Here is a 22,982-nt window from a genome sequence, read left to right on the forward strand (position 1 = left end):
TGACAGGTAGTGGCTGAGACAGCAGATTTTCTGACTTGATATACTGCACTCAGAGAGGTAGTTAACAAACCAGGCCAAAGACCCCTCAGAGACATCAATACTCCTTAGCTAGCCCACAAGAATGGAATGGTCAACCGTATCAAAAGCTTTGGCCAAGTCAATAAAAATAGCAGCACAATATTGTTTAGAATCGAGGGCAATGGTGACATCATTGAGGACCTTTAAGGTTGCAGTGACACATCCACAAACCAAGCGGAAACCAGATTGCATTCCCAAGAGAATACTATAGACATCAAGAAAGTCAGTCAGTTGATTATTGGCAAGTTTTTCCAACACTTTTGATAAACAGGCCAAAATAGAAATAGGCCTATAACAGTTAGGATCAGCTTGATCTCCCCCTTTAAATAAAGGGAACCAATGGGAACCTCCCCAAAGGAGAGAAAGGTTAAAAAGGTTGGAGATAGGCTTTGCGATGATAGGGGCAGCAACCTTTAAGAAGAAAGGGTCTAATCCATCTGAGGTCAAAGTCAGGTTTAAGGAACTCTTTTAGCATGGATCACTTCCAAAAACGTTTATTCATGAACAGCTAAACAGCTTACCACGGCTAAGTGTTGTATCCAGGCACTCTGCGTTGCGTTGTGCTTAAGAACAGCCCTTAGCCATGGTATATTGACCATTTACCGCACCCCCTCAGGCCTTATTGCTTAAATACGCTGTATCACTCAGCATTTTGTTGCAGGGCAGGCACTTTCTTGATTATTGATGTTCAGTTGTAGAACTGTTTATTTGTTTTTATTATTGGATCTAAATGATTTATTTTGACATACAATGGTTAAAAGCTGCAATAAACAACTTTTTGGTTGATCCGACCAAATTTACATTGAAAAGTGTGTTATACAGTGCTTTTGAGAAGGTACTCACACCCCTGGACTTTTCTCCACATTTTGTTGCGTTACAGCCTGAACTTAAAATTGATTAAATAAAATGTTTTGTCACTGGAAGTGGAATGATGTTTCTCTACATTTTTCTCTAAAACTTAATAAAAAATGAAAAGCTGAAATGTCTTGAGTCAATAAGTATTCAACCCCTTTGTTATGCAAGCCTAAATATGTTCAGGAGTCACATAAGTTGCATGGACTCACTGTGTGCAATAAGTGTTTAACATTATTTTTTAAATGACTGCCTCATCACTGTAACCCACACATACAGATCATTTTAAGGTACTTCAGTTGAGCAGTGAATTTCAAACACAGATTCAACCACAAAGAACAGGGAGGTTTTCCAATTCCTCACAAATAAGGGAACCTATTGGTAGATGGTAAAAATAGAAAAAGCAGACATTGGAATATCCCTTTGAGCATGGTGAAGTTATTAATTACACTTTGGATGGTGTATCATTACACCCAGTCACTACAAAGATACAGGTGTCCTTCCTAACTCAGTTGCCAGAGAGGAAGGAAACTGCTCAGGGATTTCACCATGAGGCCAATGGTGACTTTAAAACAGTTACAGAGTTTAATGGCTGTGATGGGAGAACACTGAGGATGAATCAACAACATTGTAGTTACTCCACAATAACCTAATTGACAGGGTGAAAAGAAGGAAGCCTGCACAGAATAAAAATACTACAAAACATTCATCCTGGTACAAAAAGTAACTAAAGTAATACTGCAAAAAATGTGGCTTTCCCCCCCACTTTTTGTCCTATATACAAGGAGTTGTATTGCATTTGCCCCAAACACATTACTGAGTACCACTCTCCATATTTTCAAAGATAGTGGTGGATGCATCATGTTATAGGTATGCTTGTAATCGTTAAGGGCTGCGGAGTTTTTGTAGAATAAAAAAAGAAACGGAATAGAGCTAAGCACAGGAAAGATCCTAGAGGAAAACCTGGTTCAGTCTGCTTTCTACCAGACACTGGGAGATGAATTCACCATTCAGCAGGACAATAACCTAAAAAACAAGACCAAAGCTACACTGGTTGCTTACCAAGAAGACAGTGAATGTTCCAGAGTGGCTGAGTTAGTTTTTTAAATTGTATTTTTATTTTATTTAACTAGTCAGTTAAGAACACATTTTTTATTTACAATGACGGCCAACCCTGGCCAAACCTGGATGACGCTGGGCCAATTGTGCGCCGCCCTATGGGACTCCCAATCACAGCCGGATGTGATACGGACTGGATTCGAACCAGGGACTGAAGTGACACCTCTTGCACTGAGAGAGTGCCTTAGACCGCTGCGCCACTCGGGAGCTTTAACTTAAGGCTGCTTGAAAATCTATGGAAAGACTTAAACAGTTCTCTATCAATGATCAACAACCAATTTCAACCAAGCTCAGCGTTCAACACCATAGTGCCCTCAAAGCTCATCAATAAGTTAAGGACCCTGGGACTAAACACCTCCCTCTGCAACTGGATCCTGGACTTCCTGACGGGCCGCCCACAGGTGGTAACAACACATCCGCCACACTGATCCTCAACACAGGGGCCCATCAGGGATGCGTGCGCAGTCCCTTCCTGTACTCCATGTTCACTTATGACTGCATGGCCAGGCACGACTCCAACACCATCATTAAAATTTGCAGATGACACAACAATAGGCCTGATCACCGAAAACGACGAGACAACCTATAGGGAGGTCAGAGACCTGGCCGTGTGGTGCCAGGACAACAACCTCTCCCTCAACGTGATCAAGAAAAAGGAGATGATTGTGGACTACAGGAAAAAGAGGGCCGAGCATTGACAGGGCTGCAGTGGAGCAGGTTGAGAGCTTCAAGTTCCTTGGTGTCCACATCACCAACAAACTAACATGGTCCAAGCACCCCAAGACAGTCGTGAAGCTGGCACGACAAAACCTATTCCTCCTCAGGAGACTGAGAAGATTTGGCATGGTCCTCAGATCCTCAAAAGGTTCTACAGCTGCACCATCAAGAGTATTCTGACTAGTTACATCACTGCCTGGTACGGCAACTGCTCGGCCCAGGGCGAACGACCCAGTATATCACTGGGGCCAAGCTTCCTGCCATCCAGGACCTCTATACCACGCAGTGTCAGAGGAAGGCCCTAAAAATTGTTAAAGACTCCAGCCACCCTAGTAAGACTGTTATCTCTGCTACCGCAACGCAAGCGGTACTGGAGCGCCAAGTCTAGGTCCAAGATGCTTCTAAACTGCTTCTACCCCCAAGCCATAAGACTCCTGAACATCTAGTCAAATGGCTACCAAAACTATTTGCAATGCCCCCTCCCCCCCTCTTCACACCACTGCAGGTGATAACTCTACCTACATGTACATACTACCTCAACTAACTGTGCGCTTGTGTAGTGCACATCAGAGTCCAGATGGTGTTCACACCTGTTCAAACGAACCAAACATAGGGGGTAAACGCACCAGAGTAAAAAACAAAACAAAAATCCTAACCAACTAGGTGTGAAAGCCACCTATGCCCCTTCCCCAGTGACTCACTTCTCCAGGAAGTCCTTGTCCACGACGGCTGAGATGTCCAGCAGGGGGTTCCCCATCCCGAACAGAGAATTAGGGCTGTAAAACACACACAATTATTATCAGTCACAACATTAGTTTTGTATTGTTACAAACCATAAGATAATGTCATATGCATATGGTGGAATAACATAGTCTATGCGTCCCATTGAAGTGTACCATTCACGCAACGGCAGAATTATAGGTAGGCCTAAACCGTCTCACGTCAATAGGTGAGAATATGGACTGTGAACACAGATGGTGTTAACACAGATGTGATAGAAGCCCTATATTCATTCATGCATGCATGCATCATCACATGACATATTTCACAAAAAGGCACAATCAGGAGGATAGCAGTGTGTCTTCCAGGGACGAGTTGAACACAAAGCTTTATTTTGTAACAGTTGTAGAGTCTTGTGACGAGCGTTATCCCAAACATGTTTCTAAACCAACATCTCTCCTTACCCACCTCTCCTCCCCCTCTGAGACCCAATAGTAAAACAGAAGACTGAACAAACAAACCTGCCTGCCTGCGTTTGTGTGTGGGAGAGTGTCAGGGAGTTTCAGCTACGGGTCAAAAGACTGACACCACCGAGGGACACAGTGCCAGAGTGATAAGCATATTAAATCAGGCTTCAGTTCACACACACACACACACTTAGGTATAATATTCAACCTTAAGAAAAATAAAAGAGGACAGGCTGTGCAGGGTCAGGGTGAATGAACCTTGTTGAACTCTCTCTCGCTACTGTACATCTGGGGTGTATTCATTAGTGCACACTGCACACCGTAGCAAAACGAAAATAAGTGTTTATTGATGGACAAGTTCAGGTTATTCCCTCCCCGTTTCAGTCGTTTGCTTTCTGCACAGCCTTGTAGAAGTGTGAAAATGTATCAGGTAACAATAACATAAATTCCTGCGCCTAAGCCTGCTACCTTATCCTCCAACGGAGTCATTTCTTTATAAATGTCCTTTCATCTACTGTACTTAATTGTTTTACATACATGTTTATAAATGATATAATGTATAATAACTGATACTAATATATACACTATAGAGGATTACATGTATTATGACACCAAAGGAAATATGTACCATGTTTGATTATGGTTGTTTTTTAGTGTCTCAAAACTCTGAGTGGTCCACAATGTAGTTTAAAAAAAAATCTGTATTTTGTATTCTCAAATTGTATCAGTGTGCAGTGACACTTTAATAAAATGTAGCTTATATAGTCTTCATTAATACACTATGTTAATAGGCCTATAGGGAGTTGGCCCGTTCTTAATAAAATAATCATCAGTGTTTCATTGACACCCCACCCTTAATACACATAGGTTCCTACTGAACAAACTCTCCATCTGCTCGTTTAAGATTACAGAGTGGTGAGCCAATTTCCCTACCAGCAGACCAGCTACACCATCATTTCAGCATCCTACCATCCACTGTATAGATAGACCCAACAGCTCAGCATTGAACCATGTACTTTACAGACTATATAACACAATGCACATCAGGTCCTCTCCTTAGTCTAGTGTCCTTACCGTGCTGCTGGCATGGTGTGCGTCTTTTTGTCTCAGTAACAGTTTCACTCTGTGTAACAGACCTGTTGGCCGCCTCAGACAAACCAGCCAAAAAGGACTCTCCGTCCCAAACCTCGGGTTTAAAATCTCCCTTGATGAATCGCTTGAATCGATTTTTTTTCTGAAAGCCTGAACCCTCCTTTCGACCTGGTCTGATAGGCTACGCGAGAAGAGGGCGTGACAAAGTACTGCTGTCTGGATCTGTGATTGGTAAGCTTCACTATTTTGTCTCCCGGGCGTTCATTATTAGAGCGTAATGTGTGTGACAAAATGTGCAGAGATCATATTCAGACACTTTCGCGATAGAAACACACCAAGTATCAGAATAACTAACTAAATTAGAGGGAGATGTACAAGTCTTTAGAAAATTGCGCATAATAATGATGCAATGATTCAATTGTGAACACGCGGGAGGCATGCTTGCATGTACTAAATAACGTTTAAGTCGTTATTAGAGCAACTCAGAAAACACATTCTGTAAATTATAATTAGCTGACGTTAGCGAGCCTAGACGACGAGCTAGCGGAGTGGGTAGTTAGTTCCCTGTGACACGAGTGACATTGAAATTATGCAGAGGAAAGCGCTACTCTGCCTCAGACTACACATTAGTTTCGTCGGTGCTTCAAGGACTTTGAGTCACAGACAGACCGAGACTTGGGTGACAGTGTACTGAGCCCCTACCCCTGACCTACTATGAACGCAGATAACTTCACACGCTAACTACACCGGCCACGCGCGTGCGCATGTTGATTTTGTACATCCACACCAACTACATTAATTTGGGGACAGGTAGAAACATTCATGGACATTTAGCAGTAGTGTAAAGTACTTTAGTCGTTATTTTGGATGGGTTTCATTTTTTTTTTTTTACTATTATACATACCATAAGAAAATATAATACTTTTTACTCCATACATTTTCCCATTCCATCTTGTGAATTGAAATAATGAGAAATGAAATTGATTTTGGTTGCATACACCACTGGTTATTTTACTAAGATTTCTGAAGTTACTGCTACTGCTACTACTACTACTGCTACTACATTGACTAGCTAGGTTCACAATGTAAACAAATGCAACTTGTGCAATTAGAGGATAATTTAGTACAACCACTCACAAAAATGTAATGAGTACTTGCAGAAAACTGGACCAAATCTACTGTACTTACACATAGATTAATTTAGTACAGTAGGGGAAAATATAATAAAGATGCTCTTCCCCTCTGCTCCTCTCCCAAAACAACGCACTCTGTGTAGCAGGTAGAACTTCAAGCAACAGCTTACATGCTGACCAAACCGCAATCACGTGCAAGTTGATTTTGTTCACCCACACCAGGCCTATTATGCCTATTTGTTATCCCATGACATATATAGTAAAAGTTTGGACAGACTTACTCATTCAAGGGTTTTTCTTTAGTTTTTACTATTGTCTACATTGTAGTGAAGACATCAAAAATATGAAATAACACATATGGAATCATGTTAGTAACCCCCAAAAAAGTGTTAAACAAATCAAAATATATTTTATATTTGAGATTCTTCAAAGTAGCAACCCTTTTCCTTGATGACAGCTTTGAAATCCTGGCATTCTCTCAACCAGGTTCATGAGGTAGTCACCTGGAATGCATTTCAATTTACAGGTGTACCTTGTTAAGTTAATTTGTGGAATTTATTTCCTTCTTAATGTGTTTGAACCAATCAGTTGATCAGTTGTGTTGTGACAAGGTAGGGTTGGTTTTCAGAAGATAGCCCTATTTGGTAAAAGACCAAGTACAAATTATGGCAAGAACAGCTCAAATAAGCAAAGAGAAACAAATCCATCATTACTTTAAGACATGGAGGTCAGTCAATGCGGAAAATTTCAAGAACTTTGAAGATTTCTTCAAGTGCAGTCGCAAAAACATCAAGTGCTATGATGAAACTGGCTCTCATGAGGATCGCCACAGGAAAGGAAAACCCAGAGTTACCTCTGCTGCAGAGGATAAGTTCATTAGAGTTACCACCCTCAGAAATTGCAGCCCAAATAAATGCTTCACAGAGTTCAAGTAATAGACACATCTCAACATCAACTGTTCAGAGACGGTGTGAATCATGCCTTCATGGTCGAATTGCTGCAAAGAAACCACTACTAAAGGACACCAAGAATAAGAGACTTGCTTGGGCCAAGAAACACAAGCAATGGAAATTAGACCGGTGGAAATCTGTCCTTTGGTCTGATGAGCCGATGATCTCTGCATGTGTGGTTCCCACAGTGAAGCATGTAGGTGGGGGTGTGATGGTGCTTTGCTGGCAACACTGTCTGTGATTCATTTAGAATTCAAGGCACACTTAACCAGCATGGCTACCACAGCAATACGCCATCCCATCTGGTTTGGACTTAGTGGGACTATCATTTGTTTTTCAACAGGACAATGACTCCAGACTGTGTAAGGGCTATTTGACACAATCTCCCGACCTCAACCCAATTGAGATGTTTTGGGATGAGTTGGACCGCAGAGTGAAGGAAAAGCAGCCAACAAGTGCTCAGCATATGTGGGAACTCCTTCAAGACTGTTGGAAAAGCACTCCAGGTAAAGCTGGTTAAGAGAATGCCAAGAGTGTGCAGAGCTGTTATCAAGGCAAAGGGTGGCTACTTTGAAGAATCTAAAATATATTTTGATTTTTTTTATACTTTTTTGGTTACTAAATAATTCCATATATGTTATTTCATAGATGTCTTCACTATTATTCTACACATGTAGAAAATAGTAAACAAAGAAAAACCCTTGAATGTGTAGGTGTCCACACTTGACTGGTACTGTATGTGTTTGCTGGGTTCAGTGAAATGCCTCCCTTTTTATGCTAGACTTGCGCTTGTCGCACAGATCTTCGGCTGGAGAGATCAAGAGCTCAACTCCCCAAGAATTGTGTTTAGCATGGACCGTAACTATGTGGTTTGAAATTAAAGATATGCTTTTGGTTAACAATAAATGTAACAAATTAACTAATAGTCATCGTAGGCTGTACGTTATAACAATTGTCTGAAGGGGCTTCACTCACCCACAAATTATCTTTGCTTTGGCTGGAGAGCACAGCTCCCGATTAAGCGGATACTTCAATAAAAAAGAAAGCCAAAGAAATGCGAAATATAGCGGAGTCGGGTACACAAGTTGGCAGGTCTGAATTGTTATTTGAGTGCATTATCATTGAATCGGGTTTCTATTCTTTACCGCCTGCGTAATAAAAGTGTGCCCAAGCATGAGCACAAAGGAAGCAATAGTGTGAGTATTGGTGATGTGGGACACTTTCTGAAAATGTGCTTTCCGGTACACCTTAGAGAATCATCCCATTGTTTTAACCCCCAACATGATACCATTCTAAATAGCTCAAGAACTTTCCTACACAAAATTAAGAAATATTAAAAACACACAGGATGGATGGCTCTTCAAACCCAAATTGTCCCGAGACCACATTTGTTCAGTTAATACTGGCATATTGGCAAAGTGGGACACATAATTCTTTATTGTAAAGACGGATAAATTAGAGCCTATAAAAGCAATTTCTATATTTTTATGATAAACTTCAATTATTCATACAAATTAAATCTATTATAACATTCTTTAGTTATTTTTGTGGAACATTAATAACTATAATTTATTATTATCATCATATAAATTATGTAATTGAATAGCCTATAAATAAAATACATCTAAAATAAATCTAGGCCTATCAGCTCAACATTCTCAACACTAAACTCTAGTGGATATTTTGTAGAATGAAACCAGAAAGACCTTACCCCTCAAATACAGCAAAATAAAACATGTTGGTGAGGTAATATCTTTAAGTAAAATGTAGCTCTGCATCCCTGTTAGCGAGCATTTCTACTTTGTCAAGATAATACATCCACCTGACAGGTGTGGCATATCAAGAAGCTGATTAAACAGCATGATCATTACACAGATGCACCATGTGCTGGGGACAATAAAAGGCCACTCTAAAAATGTGCAGTTTTGTCACACAACACAATGCCACAGATGTCTCAAGTTGATTGAGCGTGCAATTGGCATGCTAAACGCAGAAATGTCCACCAGAGCTGTTGCCAGAGAATTTAATGTTCATTTCTCTACCATAAGCCGCTTCCAACATCGTTTTAGAGAATTTAGCAGTATGTCCAACCGGCCTCACAACCGCAGACCACATGTAACTACGCCAGCCCAGCCCATCCTGCTTCTTCACCTGGGGATCGTATGAGACCAGCCCTCCGTACAGCAGATGAAACTGTAGGTTAGCACACCCGAAGAATTTCTGCAAACTGTCAGAAACCGTTTCAGGGAAGCTCATCTGTGTGCTCGTCTTCCTCACCAGGGTCTTGAACTACAAGCATTTCGCTACACTCGCATTAACATCTGCTAACCATGTGTATGTGACAAATAAAATTTGATTTGATTTGAACTGACTGCAGTTCGGCGTTGTAACCGACTTCAGTGGGCAAGTGCTCACCTTCGATGGCCACTGGCATGTTGGATAACTGTGCTCTTCACGACTGATTCCCGGTTTTAACTGTACCGGGCAGGCCTCCCGAGTGGCACAGTGGTCTAAGGGACTGCATCGCAGTCTAGCTGTGCCACTAGAGATTCTGGGTTCGAGTCCAGGCTCTGTCGCAGCCGGCCGTGACCCGGAAGACCCATGGGGCGGCGCACAATTGGCCCAGTGTCGTCCGGGTTAGGGGAGGGTACCACAAAATTGGGGAGAAGGAGTTACATTTATTTTTTTATAAAACTGTATGGCAGGGTGTGTATGTCAACAGCGTGCCCCATGGTAGTTAGTGAAGGGGTTATGGTATGGGACAGGCATAAGCTACGGGCAACGAACACAATTGCATTTTATCGAAGGCAATTTGAATGCACAGAGATACCGTGATGAGATCCTAAGGCTCATTGTCGTGCCATTTATCGGTTCATGTTTCAGGATGATAATGCACGGCCCCATGTCGCAAAGATCTGAAAACAATTCCTGGAAGCTGAAAACGTCCCAGTTCTTCAAATATCCAGCAACTTCGCGCAGCTTTGTGAGAGTGTGACAACATTCCACAGGCCACAATCAACAGCCTGATCAACTCTATGCAAAGGAGATGTGTTGCACTGCATTACGAAAATGGTGGTCAGACCAAAAATACTGACTGGTTTTCTGATCAGCCCCAACTTTTTTTTTTTGCATATCTGTGTTCCCAGTCATATGAAATCCATAGATCACAGCCTAATGAATTTATTTCAATTGACTGATTTCCTTATGTGAACTGGAACTCAGTAAAATCTTTGAAATTGTTGCATGTTGTGTTAATATTTTTGTTCAGTGCATTTAGAATATGGATTTCTGTTACAAAAACATGTACACTATTTCACAGTGGCGGTGGTGGGTAAAATAATTGGAGAAGCAAATCCAGTTAAAAGGCTCACCACTTGGATTCGGTCTTTTGTAGCAAAATTTGAAATGGTGTATTTTATATTTGATGAAAGTAGAGACGCAGAGCTACCAAACAGTATATCATACACTGCATTTGAGGAACAATGGCAAAGTAATTATGCTTTGAAAGTTGATAACTTGTAAACTCACTTTAGACAAAATCCCTTTTGAATGTTTTGGTATCTAGTGAAGAGCTCTTCTTTGTCTACACCCATTAAGCATCAATCACACCCTCTTAAGCTTAAGCCCCACAAATCTTGTTTCGCTGTCAGAGCGTTCAGAGCACACACACTTGACGCTCTGGCCAATGATTTGTTTACCTCTGGATAATATGAAAACAGCCTAACCAGCTCTGCTGGCAACAATTTCATGACGCTTTTTTGCCGACGTTTACTAACACCGGCCATATTCAACTGGTGTTGTACACTTTAGCTTAAGACATGTAGGTAGCTAGCTAGGTAAATAATGAACCTAGCTAGGTAAACAACGTGTAAGATAACACACGTCACATAAAGTTAGCTAACGAGCCAGCCAGCTAACGTTAGCTAATTAAACAACAATGAACATAGTGCCAAATCATGTCGTTACTACCATGCATGAATCTGTTAGCTAACATTAGGCTCTAACTAGGAAAACAAACAGCTCTGGAATACGAATAATAACGTCAGCTAGGGAGCCAGCCAGCTAACATTAGCTAGCTAACAGTACACTTCAGCTTAAGACACTTACCTAGCTAGGTAAACAATGAACCTAGCTAGGTAAACGTATAAAATCACACGTCATGCTTGTTCACTGAACCATAAACATTTAATGAACATGCACCTGTGGAACGGTCATTAAGACACTAACAGCTTACAGACGGTAGGCAATTATGGTCACAGTTATGAAAACTTAGGACACTAAAGAGGCCTTTCTACTTACTCTGAAAAACACCAAAAGAAAGATGCCCAGGGTCCCAGCTCATCTGTGTGAACATGCCTCAGGTATGCTGCAAGGAGGCATCCTCGCAGTGGCAGACCATGTGTAACACCTGCACAGGATCAGTACATCCTAACATCACACCTGCGGGACAGGTACAGGATGGCGGCAACAACAACTGCCCAAGTTACACCAGGAAAGCACAATCCCTCCATCAGTGCTCAGACTGTCCGCAATTGGTTGAGAGAGGCTGGACTGAGGGCTTGTAGGCCTGATTTAAGGCAGGTCCTTACCAGACATCACCGGCAACCACATCGCCTATGGCACAAACCCACCGTCGCTGGACCAGACAGGACTGGCAAAAAGTGCTCTTCACTGACGAGTCGCGGTTGTCTCACCAGGGGTCATGGTCGGATTGCGTTTATCCTCGAAGGAATGAGCGTTACACCGAGGCCTGTACTCTGGAGCGGGATCGATTTGGAGGTGGAGGGTCCGTCATGGTCTGGGGCAGTGTGTAACAGCATCATCGGACTGAGCTTGTTGTCATTGTAGGCAATCTCAACGCTGTGCGTTACAGGGAACAAGACATCCTCCTCCCTCATATGGTACACTTTCAGCATGACAATGCCACCAGTCATTTGTTCTGTGATTGCCTGCAAGACAGGAATGTAAATGTTCTGCCATGGCCAGCGAAGAGCCCGGATCTCAATCCCATTGAGAAAGTCTGGGACCTGTTGGATCGGAGGGTGAAGGCTAGGGCCATTCCCCCCCAGAAATGTCCGGGAACTTGCAGGTGCCTTGGTGGAAGAGTGGGGTAACATCTCACAGCAAGAACTGGCAAATCTTGTGCAGTCCATGAGGAGATGCACTGCAGTACTTAACGCAGCTGCTGGCCACACCAGATACTGACTTACTTTTGATTTTGACTCCACCCCCTTTGTTCAGGGAGACATTATTCAGTTTCTGTTAGTCACATGTCTGTGGAACTTGTTCAGTTTATGTCTCAATTGTTGAATCTTGTTATGTTCATACAATTATTTACACATGTTAAGTTTGCTGAAAATAAATGCAGTTCTTTTTTGCTGAGTTTATATGGCAAACCAATTCGAACTCCTCTCTCGGCATGTCCAGTCCACTCATTATCTCAGCCAAACACGGCTCGTGGGAAGGTTGCCGTTTTTTTCTGTGGCTTAACCAACAAGTTAAGCCATTATCTAAGCCAAGTTAAGCCACAGAAAAAAACGGCAACCTTCCCACGAGCCGTGTTTGGCTGAGATAATGAGTGAACTGGACATGCCGAAAGAGGAGTTCGAATTGGTTTGCCATATAAACTCAGCAAAAAAAGAACTGCATTTATTTTCAGCAAACTTAACATGTGTAAATAATTGTATGAACATAACAAGATTCAACAATTGAGACAAACTGAACAAGCTCGTAATTTAACAATTTTATTCGTATTTACAGATTTCATACAAGTTTGTTATTAAGGCACATGAAAATTCACATTTTCCAGAAGGCATTTCTGCCCAAAAATGCATTTAGATTAAAAACAAACTTTCAAAATGTATTTTCTGTGAAGTCATGACTTGTGACATATGCCTAGTTTCCTGAAACGCGTCACATATTAGAAGCTATGTGTTATGATAATTGCGTTGTTTGCTCTATAACCTGTTCATATACCTTGCGACTGTGATATATAGGCCTAAGACCGATACAATAAGACCATGGCAGGCAGAATAAATTCAACCACCTTTTTTTTCATCACAAAACCGGAGAGCAACCTCTGTCCGGTGGTCCACAAAGCATACTGCGTGTAACAACCAGTTACATGACCTACAGCATGGTCAAGCAAGTTAATGTTCATCATTTTTGGACTACTAAACAACTATTGATTTAGAACCACTGAGAGTTACCGCAAGTCGCAAAGCCTCCACTATTCCAGCACCATTTCAACTTCAACATCATCAAATCATCTATGCTTAGTCTAATACAGTGACAACTAAAAGATAACCAAAACAATTGTCCCATCAATGTACACTAAATATGATGTGGCTGTCCACGGTTCTGATTTGTGTGTGTCTGCGTTCGTACAAGTAGAAAAAAATCATGTTGACTCACCCTACTTGTAGAGAAACGCCAATGCCACCCTCCTCTCTTTCATGATGACGAAACAATCGGACTATGCCATACATAGGCCTACACGCTTTTACCACAAGTCCAAATCCCCATCTCCATCCATGGCTAATTTAGGAAAAGAACAATTTTAGCTAGCTTGCCAGCCACTGGAGGACAACAACGTATTTCTCTTGATGCGATAGGAGTGATGCCAAATACAAACTGGCTTCCCATGACACTTTTTTTTGGTGCTCAGGACCATTCACAGTTGAGCTCACCCAGTTGAACTCAACGCTGATTGGCTATTATTTTATACAAAAAATGTTATCAAGGGAGGCCAAATTCCATTTATCAAGGGAGGCTTGCTTCGATTGCATTTAATGCTACGGGTGGCAACAATGTCATGCTGTTTCTCCCGTTCGGATGCTTTCTCTGGTGAGATACATTCAGCCTCTTGGGAATTGAAGGAAAATTATGAAAATACAAAGACGAAAGATAAATTATTTGATGTTTTCTTGGTCCATTTTTTTGAGAAGCCTGGCTTCACTTGGCATCCATGAATACACGGCACTGGTATTTCATAGTCCACCAAAATATTTTGTCTGCATTAAAAAAAATGGCCTAGAGGAGTGTCCCAGTTTGACAGTAGGCGATTGGAATACTGGGACACTGTCAAAATGTCAATATTCTAAAAAGGTGTGAGTAGTACAGAAAGCATGAACAGTCATTATGACTTACAATTACATCCCATTACAAAATATGTTGTAATGAGACACTGAATATCCTTAGTTTTTTTATAACCCTTACATTATTTACCTCAGAACCCTTCATTTTCCTTACCAGGCAGTGTTTCAAACTCATAAATGACACACCCTCATCCACTTACCCTCATCTTATGCCTGTGGGATAATCCCTGAAGCCATATTTGTTGTTGGTCCAAGTTATTAGCCAAGCAAGAGAAGATTGCAACGTAAGCCCCTCAGCCTCGTTTTTATTGGAGTTTGTGAGTGTACAATTATGTTCACATCGGGGCCTGAAACGTCCTATAATTCAATTTGCGATGATTGTACATCCGCTAGAAAAGTCAGCTAAAACTTAATCTCAACATGGAGTCAACAAACAAGTGTAAGTAAAAACGAATGTAAATAAGTTCGAAATTGTGCTACTAATGCACAAACACTTCTCAAAAGTATGAAATTATGTTTTTGTTTGGTTAGCTTTTGGAAATTCTACAAAGAAAACATTTTCTTTCTTCAGAAGTTCCAGCTTGACAGGCTAACGTTAGTTAGCTAATTAATTTGCTAGCTGGCATACAGTAGGCATATATTAATAATTATATAGTTAATATAAGTAGACATGCAATTATAATTGACTGTAACGCATATAGAGCACCACAAGCTACAGGTGGCTGAAAACACAATCGTCGCAGGACGAACGAGTGACGAATTTCCGGGCAAGGGCAGTCCATTTAAAATGTATTCCTTCCTCCCTCACCCCTTGCTCTGCAAGTGTAAACTCATCAGACGTCATAAGTTATCAAAAGTGTCCACTTAATTTGAGGGCTGAGCGTGTGTCTGTTAAGTGTTTGGAATGCAGCCTATGACTCTAGAGACACGTGTCATTACACGGGATACCACGCCCACAATGACGGCGGCACACCCATCAAACGCATTTTATCATCACATACTTCCTCACTAACAGTCATTGATGGTTGGTTGTTATTGTACACATTTAAAGATATCCATTACAAAGCGTAAGTGTCCCACTTAACCAATACTCAACCACAGATAATGAGGTCCAAGCTCAACAATGAAGCCAAATCATATAGATCTACATTGTGATTGATAGGCCTATACATTTATTCAGTAATTTAATCTTCTTTGCTTGACGAATTGTTCAATAATTATAATAAACATGTTTATTAACTATAAGACATGATTTGTAATGTCAGTAGCCTATAGGCTATTTAGGCCTATGAATCCATAAGGGATAAACGCTGACGTTCTGTACATTAAGTTGGAAATAATGGACAATGCCGCGGGAAGAGGTGGAGCCCAGTACTATAATATTCTTATAATAAAGGTTTATGATAATCTTATTTTTTCTGTAAGGGAAAGGGTCACTCAAATCTACATTTTGTACATGTTTCTCAGACCTCAAAAGTGGTCTAAACATTGTTACTGTTTTCAGTTATTGTACCACCAACTGAATTTTGCTCTGCCCGGATTCTCTCTTAAGTAACCCCTCAAGTGTATTTTAGCAGTAGAGACCAACCAGCCTATGGTCTCATGAGTCTTCTGAAGTACCCCATGTGGATAGGCCAAGTACCCCTAGGGGTGCCAGTACCCCTTGGTTGGGAAGCACTGATGTAGAACTTCCAAGTTTGTTCAGTCTTTCCATTTTTAAACTAAAGAGTGGAAGAGAGAAAACCTGAACAATAAAAAAGGGACAATCTGAAACCTGTGAATTTCTTACTCAGTTGACAGCCTAATATATCCGTTTCAATAGTAGGCCTACTATTTGCTTCTTGCACAGTACACATTGGGTTGGCCTGACTGTGAAAGATATGAGATTTATTTAATTTTAGGTCATTTAGAGTATGTCATACTGTGTGACATACTCTGAAGGCACAACTAAATAATGCTTCCACACACAGCTAGCGGACAAAACATGTACGCATTGCATAAACTAGCTAGCTGATGTTACATTCTTTCCATTGACGTGATCAGACTAATAATGAATGAACGATGCAGAAGTTTAAATGCTTGATCGATATCTCATTGATTCAGAGTTCACAAGCTAGCCCCTCGGCTCAAGGTTTTGGCCCTCGCCTCAAGGTTTTGGCCCACGCCTCAAGGTTTTGGCCCACGCCTCAAGGTTTTGGCAAACATCTAAAGCATAAGCACGTGTAAAGTATTTAACTAGCTATAGCTGCAGCCAGACTCGTGTAGTCAGTAGCCATGCTCAGCAGAGCTGCATTGAGTTAACTATAGCTACCCCAGTTTGGTCGGGGCTTTCCTTGAACTCTCTTGAGTTTTCTCTGGGGTCTTCTTTTCTGGGGTCTTCTTTTCTGGGGTTTTCTTCTCCTTTTTCTCATCTAACAGTCGGAGTTTCTTCGCTCTTGGTTCGCCTGACGCCATGGTTCTGAAGGAACACGCTGCAACCTCCTCGAGTCAAGATAGCTATCGTGGATATTAATCAAGAGGCAGATGGCGGAAAACGGCTATTAGAATCAACAGACGGAGCCCAAATTTAGCTGCCCACAGACTGCGCCTGACCAGAAAGACAGGAACTTTTGTCAGAAGTTGATGACTTAGTTGTGCAGTGCATATTACACACATATATTCACTCATGTCAAGGTAGAATATTGAAAGGTTTTATGTAAAGTTTGATTGTGCTGATAAGAGAGGATAAGTGTGCATGGTAAATCAGGCTTCTGTGTATTCATAGGTCGCACCTCTGCCACGTCACGTGACGGAGGTGCGATGCCAAGCCTTTTTTTTTTCTTAATTTTTTTTTTTAATATCAAATCAATACATAAAGCACATGAGGGAACACAAGCATACATAGATTACAAACAATAGACAATCGAGCTAGGGGGTACAATATCACATTACAATTACACAAGGACCTTAAGGGACATGCATATACTTACAATTCTAACAGCTTTTTTGTTAGTAGAGCATTTAACCGTCTTAAAATACAGTTACATTTCTTTTTCTAGGGTACTAAAATGTGGTTTTCTGTTTGTAAATGTACATTTGTGTATATGAAATTTGGCCAAAAGAATAGTGAAATTAATTACATAAAAATGATTCCGCTTATTTCTATTGTATGTAAAGAATCAAAACAGTACATCTCTCCACAATAGTGTAAAATCTTCATAAATGTGTTCAATTATAAACCTACTGATGTCTTGCCACAGTTTTCTTACATGCATACAATGCCAAAAAAGATGCACAACTGTTTCTGGGTGGTCATTACAAAAGGAGCTATTTGAGTTGATGTTTTCCTTCAACTTCTTAATATAGTTGCGATGCCAAGCCGCCCTCTACCGGCGGCGCCATAGTGTCAGGGTTGAAATAATTATATATTTTTTTTATGAGAAATCCCATGGCCGTATATATATATATATGTATGTATCAGGCAGTGAGCAGGGCCCAGGGGTTGAGTTTAAAACAAGGGTTTAGCTATCTTGGAATTTAAGAACATTTCCAAGAACTTTATTTTCAAGAATCGAATTTCTTTTAAACTTTTTGCTTCAGGAGAAACATAAGTAATAGCGCAAGAGACTTTCCAACAACATTTTTAAAGCAATAACAACTTTGCTTAACTTTATTTTTAAGTCTATAGTTAAGGAAAAAAATGGCAGTTAAGAATACAATTCTTCTTAATAAGAAGGTTTTGTGAAGCCGGCCCCTGGTTGTTACTGAGTGAGTAAACGGTGGGGCGGTCCGGAGTGTTGTGTATGCTCGCACCTGATTAGACGACAATCACCCCATTAAAAGGAGGAAATCATCGTACATATCACATTCATATAGTACCCCACATGTCTGGTTCGCGTTACCTTTTAATAGTGATTCAGAACTACACATCCATCGTACTGTGTGCTTCATAGAACCCAAAGCCGAAACGTTTCCAGGGAGTTTTTACCATCACTTTCCTGGGTTTCGCGGGAAATTGTGTTTGAGCTTTTGACCTGGGGTGTACAGTGTAATATTTACAGGAAGGGAAAGTTCTTCTTCTACAACGTAATTATGTCACTTGCAATGATATATTCTATCGTATTTAGGTTTAGCATGATTCGTATAAAAGCATGCTTGAATTATTTTATAGTCTCTGAGCTAGCTAAATTAGCTAGTATTGCCAAAATAATGTTAGTTACAGGAGCTAGCTATAAACAGATTAGCTAGCTATCCTCATCACGTTGTAGCTACATGTAATGTATCTGTTCCCACTGAATGATGACTTCTCCCTATGTTCAACAATACCCTTCAACAGGGGACATATCAAATCTGGTTAGCTAGCTACTTGTCATTAGGCTTTTAAAGGGGAAATCGTTTGAGAGCTCGTAAGTAAGCATTTCACTGTAAGGTATTCGGCGCATGTGACAAATCACATTTGATTTGAATTTGCACTTGGAAGTCCATTTGCGTGTAAAGAATTAGCTAACGTTGGGCTGAACGCATTCCTAGCTGTATTTTGTCTAACCTAGGAATTTATATGTTCTTTCATTTTAGCTATGTTGTCCTTTACTACTTCTTTCAGCAGTTTGTATTTCTTTATTGGCACTTCTTTTACCAAGCAAGTTGACTGAAAACACAAACTCTATTACATCATCAAACTTTGGCCCATTTGCATGCATGGGAAGGTGAGGGGTAGGATGGGCCAAAATTAAGTGTACAAAAAATTGACATGAAATGCTTCCATCATGAGGATGGAATCTACCTGCTGTTTATGTGATATATGAATGAAATAAATTAATTGTTTTTTTACATGTTATGCGTGGGATAATATTTAACTGCAAGGCAGTACATGTTACTATTTTAGTCAATTTCATAAATATACATTAAATATGCAGTTGTTTATGAGTCCTAATACATTTGTTACAGATGTCTAATGTCACCAGGGTGTCTGGGGTTATCGCCCAACTTCATGAACATTTCAAATATAACAAATCTTCCTAGTTGTATTTTGGTTGTTAATATAGGGTAGACAGACAAGTTCTCTACTTTCTCCCCTTTTCACTTGCCTTCTTTTTTTGCAGTAATGCTGCAATCAGTTGGTTGCATGTACAGTATTATGAATAGGATGTATGCATATTGTTAATAAAGAGAAAAGCATTTTTAAACAATCTGCCCATTTGTTTTTGTTGGCATATAAGTATTTGTGTTGCTCATACCAACTGAGCCATATGTTTAAAACTGTCAGCGCTGTCATCCATGGTCCAGATAAAATGACATTCACTGTAAACGTTTCTTATAAATTCTGGAAGCAGTAGGCATAGCACACATGCATACTACCTTATATTACGGTCACTGTCCTTAATGTCATTACTTAAAGGGCTATGAGAACAATGAAAATGTCACAATATATTTAGAGATACATAAACCAGATAGAAATCATGTGCTGCTCTATTGCGATGGACGTAGCATCTTCGTTTCTCAATCCATTTGGTAAATTACTTTAAACTGCATTTTTCTCGTTGATTTAGGATGTTAACTAATGGGCTGTATATTATGATCTACAACATCTCACCAGATAAAGAAAATGGTGTGGTGGAGTGTGCTTCAGGGTTCAAATGGCTCCATGTCGGTAAGTAAGAAGGAGCCTTGGCTTGTGCAAGCCAGAAGGGCTCATAGGAGCAGCAGGAAAATGGCCTCTCGCTAAGTAGTAGAAGCAGATAATTCGGTCAACTTTCCTTCCAGTCCTAGACTATGGAGACATCATCCACGTAAGTATGTGTGAATTATTTTGCTGTATAAATACATTTCTGCCCATTGCAACACTACAATAATACCTTTCTAAAATGTGACTTTCCAAATCCAACAATAGTAAGGCCTATCCAACCGTATCACTCCTAGTCAGTGGAATGTTACCCAACATATACATTTAAGCAGTGTATTGTAGGTACACTACAACACAATTTCAAATGGTAGGACATACAGTAGGTACTCTTTCCATTTGTCCTATTGAAGCACACAAACTAGTATTTAGCCTAAAGCAGCATATGATTTTACAGTAGACTATAGATGTAGGCTACAGTATAGTCACATGGCATGATGTTACTATGTTAGCGCAGCACATTGGTCTGAACAATTTATAGCCTCTTAGTGAGTGTCTCTAAATGAGAAACAATCCTAAATGTATGAGAATGTTGCATTTTGAAATTTAAATAGTGATTCTGACATTGGATCTGCGTGAGGGGTATGTCAAATGAATTGGGGCGTTTTGGAGGGGCTGAATGATGCACCATTAAGTACAAGCCGGGCACCTCCCGTAGTATTACTTTCTCCTGATGAATTTGCATGGGTGACCGACAGACAAGAAGTCAGAGAAATATACAGCAAGTAAGCAACGTCAAAAAAGGATAAAGACAAATTATCGGCCTAACATCCAAAACACGGAGCTGCGGTACAGAATGAACCACTGGTAGTTCACTTTCCATAATATTAGGCTAATTGTATTAAGGCCAATATGTTGAATCGATTCGTAACAAGGAACAACAGTCGATGTTGTTATATGGCCGACTTACCTTCAAATAGGCTATTGCGTAGGCTATCGGCCTATGCGATAATAAGCACATCTTTATAGTGGAGTTTATTATAGGCTCAAGGATGCGATAGGTGCATGTCTGCTTGGGCTCTATAGGCTACTACTTGACATTGATCTATATGGCAACACACTTATTTGCATGGTTTTAATATAGGCTATGTTCTAACGTATGCATCATATGGCGCTACAGCTTATAGGTAATTGATGCGGGTGGAGAACATGTACCCATCTGCTTGAGCCCTACTTGTCCTTGGCAAACATCATCAAAAGTTAAAACAAAAATCATGGCCCTCTATTTGCATGATAATGAATTCAGTGCATCATTGTCAAGCAATATCTTAAATATACATAGGGCCTATGATAATGTGCCAGTATAGGCTATAGGAGGTTTAATGTCCACACATATGATATAAAGACTAAATAGTTTTTTTTTTTTTTTTGAGGCTCTAATGTCGATATAATTTTGGTTACTTGTTTGGCCTATCATTCAGCTTTTGATGCCTTAAAACCCTATGTGTTTCTCAAGCCAGATCTTTCTTGTATTTTGTAGCTCAGACTTAGGGTTTGGCACAAATACATCTTTGGGATGATTCTGAGAGAATTTTCCAACCCTATAACCCTTGGTGGCGACCCCAACGGTCAATTGTAACCACACTTTAATGATTTGTAAACAAATAGGTTTAGGAGAAACTACAAAACGGTGCCATGTTTGTAGTTCACATTTCTTCTGGTGTCTATAACAATGTCAGTTGTTAGCCTATTTGTTACATACAGTGGGGAGAACAAGTATTTGATACACTGCCAATTTTGCAGGTTTTCCTACTTACAAATCATGTCTGTCATTTTTATCATAGGTACACTTCAACTGTGAGAGACGGAATCTAAAACAAAAATCCAGAAAAACACATTGTATGATTTTTAAGTAATTCATTTGCATGTTATTGCATGACATAAGTATTTGATCACCTACCAGCCAGGAAGAATTCCGGCTCTCACAGACCTGTTCGTTTTTTTTAAGAAGACCTCCTGTTCTCCACTCATTACCTGTATTAACTGCACCTGTTTGAACTCTTTACCTGTATAAAAGACACCTGTCCACACACTCAATCAAACAGACTCCAACCTCTCCACAATGGCCAAGACCAGAGAGCTGTGTAAGGACATCAGGGGTACAATTGTAGACCTGCACAAGGCTGGAATGGGCTACAGGACAATAGGCAAGCAGCTTGGTGAGAAGGCAACAACTGTTGGCGCAATTATTAGAAAATGGAAGAAGTTCAAGATGACGGTCAATCACCCTCAGTCTGGGGCTCCATGCAAGATCTCACCTCGTGGGCTATCAATGATCATGAGGAAGGTGAGGGATCAGCCCAGAACTACACGGCAGGACCTGGTCAATGACCTGAAGAGAGCTGGGACCACAGTCTCAAAGAAAACCATTAGTAACACACTACTCCATCATGGATTAAAATCCTGCAGCGCACGCAAGGTCCCCCTGCTCAAGCCAGCGCATGTCCAGGCCCATCTGAAGTTTGCCAATGACCATCTGGATGATCCAGAGGAGGAATGGGAGAAGGTCATGTGGTCTGATGAGACAAAAATAGAGCTTTTTGGTCTAAACTCCACTCGCCGTGTTTGGAGGAAGAAGAAGGATGAGTACAACCCCAAGAACACCATCCCAACTGTGAAGCACGGAGGTGGAAACATCGTTCTTTGGGGATGCTTTTCTGCAAAGGGGACAGGACGACTGCACCGTAATGAGGGGAGGATGGATGGGGCCAACAACCTCCTTCCCTCAGTAAGATCGCGAGATCTTGGCCAACAACCTCCTTCCCTCAGTAAGCATTGAAGATGGGTTGTGGCTGGATCTTCCAGCCACGACCCGAAACACACAGCCAGGGCAACTAAGGAGTGACTCCGTAAGAAGCATCTCAAGGTCCTGGAGTAGCCTAGTCAGTCTCCAGACCTGAACCCAATAGAAAATCTTTGGAGGGAGCTGAAAGTCCGTATTGCCCAGCGACAGACCCGAAACCTGAAGGATCTGGAGAAGGTCTGTATGGAGGAGTGGGCCAAGTGTACCTATGATAAAAAAATTACAGACCTCTACATGCTTTGTAAATGGGAAAACCTGCAAAATCGGCAGTATTTCAAATACTTGTTCTCCCCAC

General features: G+C 40.8%; 1 protein-coding gene across 2 annotated transcripts in view; it reads right to left on the reverse strand.

Moving 5' to 3' along the window:
* The window catches only part of LOC139409156 (adenosine kinase-like), a 36,480-nt gene extending 19,673 nt beyond the window's left edge, over positions 1-16,807 (reverse strand). The window contains exons 1-2 of one of the 2 annotated variants that reach the window (XM_071153932.1): positions 16,537-16,807; positions 3,468-3,542 (exon numbers count right to left, since the gene is read on the reverse strand). In XM_071153932.1, coding sequence (XP_071010033.1) covers positions 3,468-3,542; positions 16,537-16,679 — 218 coding nt within the window. In that variant the 5' untranslated portion in view covers positions 16,680-16,807. Of the gene's footprint in view, positions 1-3,467; positions 3,543-5,027; positions 5,188-16,536 lie in introns of those variants that run through there. The other variant, XM_071153941.1, reaches the window with a different exon arrangement.
* Between the last annotated feature and the right edge of the window lie 6,175 nt (positions 16,808-22,982).

The sequence above is a fragment of the Oncorhynchus clarkii genome, chromosome 1 (assembly GCF_045791955.1).
Source record: "Oncorhynchus clarkii lewisi isolate Uvic-CL-2024 chromosome 1, UVic_Ocla_1.0, whole genome shotgun sequence".
Taxonomy (NCBI): Eukaryota; Metazoa; Chordata; class Actinopteri; order Salmoniformes; family Salmonidae; genus Oncorhynchus; species Oncorhynchus clarkii.